The sequence below is a fragment of the Physeter macrocephalus genome, chromosome 14 (genome assembly GCF_002837175.3).
Source record: "Physeter macrocephalus isolate SW-GA chromosome 14, ASM283717v5, whole genome shotgun sequence".
NCBI classification, from domain to species: Eukaryota; Metazoa; Chordata; class Mammalia; order Artiodactyla; family Physeteridae; genus Physeter; species Physeter macrocephalus.
Window position 1 is genome coordinate 101,373,305 of NC_041227.1, and position 8,807 is coordinate 101,382,111.

At 38.5% G+C, this 8,807-nt stretch overlaps 1 protein-coding gene across 15 annotated transcripts in view; it reads left to right on the plus strand.

Moving 5' to 3' along the window:
* Nucleotides 1-8,807, plus strand: part of BCAS3 (BCAS3 microtubule associated cell migration factor) — a 576,467-nt gene that overhangs the window by 291,967 nt on the left and 275,693 nt on the right. For 9 of the 15 annotated variants that reach the window (XM_028498857.2, XM_028498862.2, XM_028498859.1 and 6 more), the window contains one exon: nt 3,989-4,086. In XM_028498857.2, coding sequence (XP_028354658.1) covers nt 3,989-4,086 — 98 coding nt within the window. Of the gene's footprint in view, nt 1-1,250; nt 1,555-3,988; nt 4,117-8,807 lie in introns of those variants that run through there. The other 6 variants (XM_055090058.1, XM_055090057.1, XM_055090059.1 and 3 more) reach the window with 2 other exon arrangements.

The window sequence follows — 8,807 nt, forward strand, 5'->3', positions numbered from 1 at the left end:
AAAAATTTCACTTGTAGTTTATATTTAAACATTTGAGCATATAGGCCCTTGGTTATGACCTTAACCCCATTAGAACACAGTCTTGATGGAAAATTCAGATTTACCTCACATCATTTCAATTATGTGTCCTGTTTAGTACCATTTCCTGCCCAGCATCCAGTTAGAAATCCCACTCTTTATATCCTCCTCACTCCTGTCTACTATCACTTTATCCCAGCTCCTCACCTCTGGTTCTACATTTCTTTAGGCTTACGCACAATGGCAGTATGGTGGTTAACTTTACCTTCTTCTTTATTTATTTATTTTTAAAAATTAATTTATTTTTATTAATTTATTTTTGGCTGCGTTGGGTCTTCCTTGCTGCACATGGGCTTTCTCTAGTTGCGGTGAATGGGGCCTACTCTTCATTGTGGTGGCTTCTCTTGTTGCCGAGTGCGGGCTCTAGGCACACGGGCTTCAGTAGTTGTGGCACGTGGGCTCAGGAGTTGTGGCTCACAGGCTCTAGAGTGCAGGCTCAGTAGTTGTGGCGCATGGGCTTAGTTGCTCCGCGGCATGTGGGATCTTCCCGGACCAGGGCTCGAACCCGTGTCCCCTGCACTGGCAGGAGGATTCTTAACCACTGTGCCACCAGGGAAGCGGCCCCCTACCTTCTCCTTTAAATTGTGAAGACTTGTTTAGATTTTTAGGCTCAACTGACCCTTTACACCTGGTACCTTGTCCTATACCTCATATTGCTAAGAATTACTTGATGCTGTGGTAGTCTGCCTCCCTGTATCCTAACCAAAATGGCAACAGTCAGGTGTATTGGTGGCTATCTTATCTATAACAGGCATGGCTGTTAGGCATGGCTAACCTCATACCAGCTCCTTATTTGGAATAGGGATTTAACTTGTAAAAAAGGTCAATGAAATATTTATTAATAGACCTGAGAAATAGATAATGTAAAAGAAAGTGAAATATAAAACCTAGTTTTCCATTCAAGATTAGCTCCTAAGAAATCAATTTCATTTTATCATTTTATTTTTTCATCTAATTAATTAATACATCCATCAACTGATGTATTTTATATATGTATGTTGTGAATTTTCTGTGTGTGAGAACATTTAACTTCTACTCTTTTAGCAAACTTCAGTTACATAATATAGTTTTATCAACCATAGTCACCGTGTGATACATTAGATCTTCACACCTTAATCATATTACTTTAATTGATGATATATAATTCACATAACATAAAATTCACTGTACAGGGCTTCCCTGATGGCGCAGTGGTTGAGAATCCGCCTGCCAATGCAGGGGACGTGGGTTCGAGCCCTGGCTGGGAAGATCCCACATGCCGCGGAGCAACTGGGCCCGTGAGCCACTACTACTGAGCCTGCGCGTCTGGAGCCTGTGCTCCGCAACAAGAGAGGCCACAATAGTGAGAGGCCCGCGCACCGCGATGAAGAGTGGCCCCCGCACCGCGATGAAGAGTGGCCCCCGCTTGCCACAACTAGAGAAAGCCCTCGCACAGAAACGAAGACCCAACACAGCCATAAATAAATAAATAAATAAATAAATACCAAAAAAAAAAAATTCACTGTACAATTCAGTGGCTTTATTACATTCACTATGTTGTGCTACATCCCCCAGTCTAATTCTAGGACATTTCCATCACCCCCACCAGTTTTTTTTTTGTCTTTTAAAAATTATTATTATGGAAAAATTTCAAGCATATGTAAAAATATATAAAGTTAAAGAGAATAATAGAATTAACCCCTGTGTATCCGTTGCCAGCTTCAACACATCAATTCTTGGTCAGTCTTCTTTCATCTATAGCCCAGTCCCCACCCCACCCACAATGCTGGATGATTCAGAAACTCCAATGCTATAAAGTGAATTAATAATAGGAAAATTATTAGGCCACATAAATTATTTAGACCGGGAAGGAGCTTTGATTTGCATGCACTGGGCATGTCTAACAGGCTAGCTTCTTGTTTCTTATAAGACCCAGAAAACATCTCTTCTAGAAACTTCAAATAAACTCTTCCTCTTTTCTCACTGGCCCGCATTTGCTTTGGCCTGCCCATCCCTGAGCTAATTAATCTCACCATGAGATGATGGGACTACCATGACTGGCTTGGGAAAATGACCTGGGACAGAAGGCATACTGGTTAGGGCACCATTATCGTCCACTACAGCAGTGATCATCAACATTTCCAACTTCTAGTACTAGGTCAAATGCATCATTTTTCATCCCCCCGCCCCACCCCATTTCTTTCTTTCATACAACAAATGCATATACATTCGAGCTGTGCTTTCAATAAGGACTCTTTTGGGACTTCCCTGGTGGCGCAGTGGTTAAGAATCCGCCTGTCAATTCCCACATGCCGCAGAGCAACCAAGCCCATGCGCCACAACTACTGAGCCTGCGCTCTAGAGCCCGTGAGCCACAACTACTGAAACCCGTGCGCCTAGAGCCCGTGCTCCGCAACAAGAGAAGCCACCACAATGAGAAGCCCGCGCACCGCAACGAAGAGGAGCCCCCGCTCTCTGCAACTAGAGAAAGCCCCCACACAGCAACGAAGACCCAGTGCAGCCAAAAATAAATAAATAAATTTATAAAAAAAAACAAACAAAAATACCTCTTCACAAAGGTTAACTCAGTGGATCACGGATCTAAATGTAAAAAGCAAAATTATTTTTTTAAAAAAAGGACTCTTTTTCTGTAGTCCATAATTGGTATGTCAGGCTTCTATAATCTGTCCCATGGTGCTTATCAATTCTTATCTTCCACCAGTATCCACTATAAACCCTATGCTTAAGCCAAATCATGCTCCTCAAGATGCCCTCCATTTATCATGCTTGGTCACAATTCCAAGGGTTCACTTGTTCTAGTTCTGTGTTTAAAGGGCACTTCTTGCCCCTTTGCATATATACACATCCTAATATTGTATACAGGTCCAATTTCTGTTATAGCTCCATAAGATCATCTCGATCTGCTGTGTACCATACATTCCTCCCCCCATTTCTTCATTCTGAGTTTCATTACCTATTTCATTCATTTTCATACTCTAGTTTTCTTTTGCATCAGTCCTGAATGTCCATATGCTATACTGTATATCTGCACACTGACTTTGTATTTCGTGTTTTGTTTCTGCTTGTTCCTAGAATAATACTGACACGTGATTAATATTCAGCAAATACTTACTGAATGAACGAATCGCCAAAAATGCATGCTTATATTGTTATAACAAGCCTTTATTCCTTTAAGTTGCCTGGGCCTCTCAGATCTTTTAGCCATACAGAACTTTTTGTGTGAATAGTATTAATCTAATACAACTGGAAATAGACTTTTGGCATTTATAGATTTGCCATTCCCAAGCAACTTGAAATTGTATGTAGTAAATTGCAATTTTGCTGAGACTCTAATTGATTCTTCAATGCTAATTGATAATTTTACGGAGGTAACTCAGTTAGATAGTAGTAATCCTAGCTAACCCCCTGGCAGCCACATCCCAACATAGCTTTGTTATCCTATGCTTGTTGTCATATATAAACTAACTTTCATTAAGGATTTTAAGGGAGTGACTCAAAATTTGTATCTATTAATGCTGTCTTTTAAGGAAGGCATGGTTCTATTCATGAATTTGAAGATTCTCAAAACTCTTCATCTCCTTTGCAAATGCCACAGTATTCAGTATAATGTGTTTTGTGTCCTCTCCCATGCTGCTTAATTTAACCCTTTAAATTAATTTCAGTTTTTCAGTCCCTTGCTTAAAATCTATTGAAAACATACAAAGAGAAGAAGAGGTCTAGAGTGTAGAGAATGCTGTGCTTTAGCCTTCTGCGAGAATGAGGGACTGCAGCTCCCCTGTTTGCCTTGTTTTAGAATGAATGGTTCTTTAATGGATTGGGCTATTCCAGCATTCCTGATTTAAGATCTGTTGTAGCCAGCGACAGTTTTGATGCCAGTAACATATGTGAATTAAATTAAATTGCTTTGCAGGATCCAGCCAGTCCGCTCTGACCCAGTCAGCATGCCAGGGTCATCCCGTCCAGTGTCTGATCGAAGGGGAATTTCCACCGTGATTGATGCTGCCTCAGGTAGAAAACTACCTCCAAAGTGTTTACTGGGTATTTCTGTGCATTTTTAATTTCTTTTCTTGCACAATGTAGAGAGTATATATTTTTTGCCATCTTCCTCTTCTTTTTTCGGGGGGTGGTGGGGAGGGATGGCTGCGTGTGCACATGCAGTTGTGTGTGCACGTGTGTGTGTGAGGGGTGTGTGTGTGTGTGTGTGTGTGTGTGTATTAAAACAGTACTGTGCCTACATTTGCTGCTAAACGACGCCATGCATTTAAAAATATTGTTAAGGTTGGTGAATGATGCGGTGGAGTTGGCACTTGATTAAATGTCATGAACACAGTATTGAAGGCTACAGGGTTGATGACTGTTTTGCCTTTGATCTCTCAAATGTGGAGAAGCAACCTTGACAGAGAACGTAAATACAATATATGGATTCAATTTACTCAACCTGTTGAGTATCAAAGTGCCTGATCTGTGGAAGTAGAGAGTCCAAATGCTATAGCTTAAATGGTTTTATTATTGAAAGCATAAAGTTTAGAAATTCATTAACTTTGTCTATCACAATGATTAACTTCCTGTCCTTGGAAGCAAGCCATGAATATGTGTCATCAGTACCTGGAAGTAGGTCTTTGTCTCTATAGGTGATAGTTGCTACATTAGTATTGTAAAACTGTTTTCTGCCAGGTCTGCCAAATAATAGAACTGTTTGTAATAATACATTTTCTCACCTCTAAATGCAGTCATAAAGAAAATAAGGACAGTGATGCTTTATAAACGGTGCAGCTGTGGTGCATCTGAAGCTAGCATACGGCAGGGTTTCATCAAAAAAGGTCTCTTACAAGTAGAATTATTAAACACTCGTCATTAGTCAAACAGTTGAGTCAGAGAGGATTTTAATCTATAGCAATTTCAAAATCCCTAGAGACAGCTGACTTGATTGAGGCTTAAAATGTGAAAGAAAAAGGAAACAAGCACAAACCTGATTTGTGAAGGTCTCTTTTAAAAGACCAAAGCTTCTGTTTCTGATTCTGTCTCTGGATGTATTTCGAAGTTCGAAAGCTCATGGGTTTCGTACGTTTTCTTGGCTTTCTGAACTATTTGTCAGTGGATTGTACCGTGTGTCTGATTGAGGTATCCACTTCCAGGGCTGTGCTTTCATTCTTAATGTAAACTCTTACTTTGGAGAACTCATGTTTGTTCCTCTGCTTTAACTTGGCAACCAGGGTAGTCCCCTGGAAACAAGCACAGAAATGTCTAAGGTCCCTAGCCTTGCACTGAATGAGATATTGAGATAGGTGACTTAAACAATAAATCTTTTTGATAGTTTCAGTCTGTCAGTGCTAACAGATCCTGCTCATATGAAATTATCATTTACAATTGTGAATCCTGGAAATGATGTATTTTAACCTGAAGTATTTTATTCAAGATTTCAGTAGTAAGCTTTGTTGGTTTGGGGGTATTGGTTTTTTTTTTTTTTTTTTTTACGTTATTAAATGCCATATTATTAATGTTTTAGCATCAGGTAACTAGCTATTGATCAAGTGAAACACATGTCAGTAAAGCAGTTCCCATGTGTGTTATTAAATATGCCATATTCAGTGCACAATTCTGGGTTAAGACTTGTATTTATCACGTATCACTATCTCAATTTTAGCTCTTTGTAAAGTTCTCTCATGCCACAGAAAGGAACTTCAGTGAACTATTGCAACCATAGTTTTGTTTTACTCTGTTGCAAGAAGAGTTTTTAAGTTGATGTTTAAGCAGGGGATTAGTCTTTGCCTTTGATTTACTTAGATTTCCCTCAGGAAAACATGTAGGAGGTTCTAGGGTATTGTTCTCCAACTCTGAGCCTCTGCCTAGCAGTACTAATCTTTGGAGTAGAGAAGGACTTCTTGGTGACCAAACTGTATTATTTTCTTGGCCTCTTTTTTTTTTTTTTTTTAATTTTATTTATTTATTTATTTATTTATTTATTTATTTATTTTTGGCATTCTTTTTCATATTCTTTTCCATTGTGGTTTATCACAGGATATTGAACATAGTTCCCTGTGGTATACAGTAGGACTTTGTTGTTTATCCATTCTGTATATAATAGTTTGCATCTGCTAATCTCAAACTCTGATTTGGGTTCTTTATGAAAGGAAGTTTATGGGGAGATTCCGTTTTAGATTCTTCTACTAAAAAGAGTATAACATATTTTTATAATTGCTCCTGAACCAGGAAGTGCGTCTCTGATTATGACCCATGCATTGGAGGCAGCTGCATATTATGAAGATGCTAATCTGGAGTTTTGATTGCCTTTGCTTAGAGGGATATGACCAGTGTGGCATCTCCTCTTATCAGGGTTCATTGCTTTGTCTTACCGTCAAGCAATTTATACAACTAAATGTATTGTCTTTTTAATTGTTCCTATGGCATATTTTTTTTTCTTCATTACCAGTAAAAGTGTAAAAAATATGAGAAAAATGTCACCCTGGAGCAGCTCAATCATTTAAGCATTCCAGTAAGTGTTGTCTCAAAATGTTACACTGAAGATCTTCCTTTGACAGCCTGACGTGCATCCGCCATCAATTAAGTTATCTGAACTATTCTTGAATCTCTCTTTTAACAACATCACCTTTCTGGGAAAAGACTTTCATGTGTTTATAATCCCTTTCAACTGTGAAAGGTAACCCTTATTCTGGTTACCTTTATTTTAGTGGCAGCTTTTGCTCTGTCTGTCTAAACCAGTGGTGGTATAATTATTTTTCATCTAATTACTTTTCAGAGACATAGTATTTAAAAGTTTAATGTGACACTATCACATCTTTTGATGGCCGTGACAATTTTCAAAGTGAAAATATTATTTAAGCCTTGGGTCTTTATGTTCTGTTTTAGGTAGATGTGTATCTTGCAGTGTTATTCTGCCGAAACTAAAAGAGATCAGCAGGGCACTGTGCCACTCTTGCTAGCAAATTTTTTTTTTTTTTGATTTCTTGATCATCTAGTATGTTTGTGCTTCACTCCTTCACCTGGAAATATATTACGTAAACTACATGTTTTTCACTTATTAACGTTTATAATTTAGGCACAGTGTAAATTCCATGCCTTTAGATACCTATGAATCAGCTTCTTGCTGTCTCTCTCTATATATGTGTATTTTAGACTCAGCAGATCTATACTGCTTTATATGTAGATGTTACTTCCCATGACATGTTTCATCTGATCTTTGGAGTTTCAAAAGATACTATCCTACCTCAGATTTTGAGTTTAGATAATTGTAGGAGGTTCCTTTCTTGACTAAGGAGAAGACCAGTCTGGAAATGGACTTTATAGGGTTTATCCATACACACAGGCTACCTAGAACAAATGGGATTTGAATGAACTGCTCCATTTTTCCCATCCAACTGATTGACATCAGTGTCGGAATCATAGACAGTATGTCTAGACAAAGCACTGCATGGATTACTTACTTTTTTTTTTTTTCCTCTGTGCATTCCTTTTTTTCCTAACATTCCTGGTTAGGTAACTAAGAATTTCTTCCCTTTGTTTGTCCTTTATAACATGTGTCCTTCTTTTGATAAAAGCGTAGGACCTGAAGAGAAAAAAAAATACTGTCAATGTCCTTTTGAAACTTGTTTCCCACATTGGTGACTGAAGTACTTGTTCCAGGCCTTGCAGGCTGTACTTGTTGGATAACTTAATAACAACTCTAACTGCTTTTGAGTCATCCACACAAAGAGCCTAGAAAGATCTGGTTCATCCTAAATTTGTTTGTCCTCATTTGTAGTTTTACTATGGAAATCGGTGTTTACCAAGAAAGAACTCAAAGCAACTGAGATTTAAAGACAAACTTATGCCTGACTTGTATGAAGAGCAGACATCTTTGTCAAACTCTACTAAAGTAAACATTTTATAGAGAAAATGTTATTAGAAGTGGTAAGAGCAGCATTGATGTACATTCCTGAGGCAGATGACAGTAGGAGAGGGAAAATTGTGACAGATAAGTAAAATGAGTTCTTATTCTTTAGAGCAGGCTTTTTGGTACATAAGGTATTGGTGCTACATCAAGCATTCCACTAAATAGGGACAAAGTTGCAGACCTGTTATTTGTTGTTGTTCTTGACTCAAGAGAGATGTTATTTTTGTTGTACAATTGCAGTCATCTAAATGATTTCTAAGGAATTAATTAATTCAGGCTTCCAGCACCCAATTCTTCTGGAAAGCAAAATAATTTGTTTGCTTGAAGAAAATGGAAACTGGTTTGATTTGATTGATTTTATAATGATCAACTGTGCCTGCTTTGTGTATTTGGCATTTGGTGCATCAGACCCTTAAAAGAACAAATAATACTCATTAGAAGAGTATGGTTGGGTAGGCAACAAGGATATTATTTGAGGAGTCAAATTTCTGCTGGAGGGACATTCTGATAGAGGCATGCTTGTATCTTACAGAGATTTTTCTGATGCGCTGAGGGAAGCATATTCCTAAGGACTGTATTTCACTGTATCTAATTGCCATTTCAATCTGAGGCAGACAAACTTAGTTATTGCATCTTAAAGCCATCAGAGGCACAAGAGCTGCTGGTGGTAAGAAGCAAGAGATTTATAAGAAACACCATTTGGTCTACCATGGTGAGGCCACTTAGCTCCATGACTTTTTTTTTTTTTTTTTTTTTGGTGGTACGCGGGCCTCTCAATGTTGTGGCCTCTCCCGTTGTGGAGCACAGGCTCCGGACGCGCAGGCTCAGCGGCCATGGC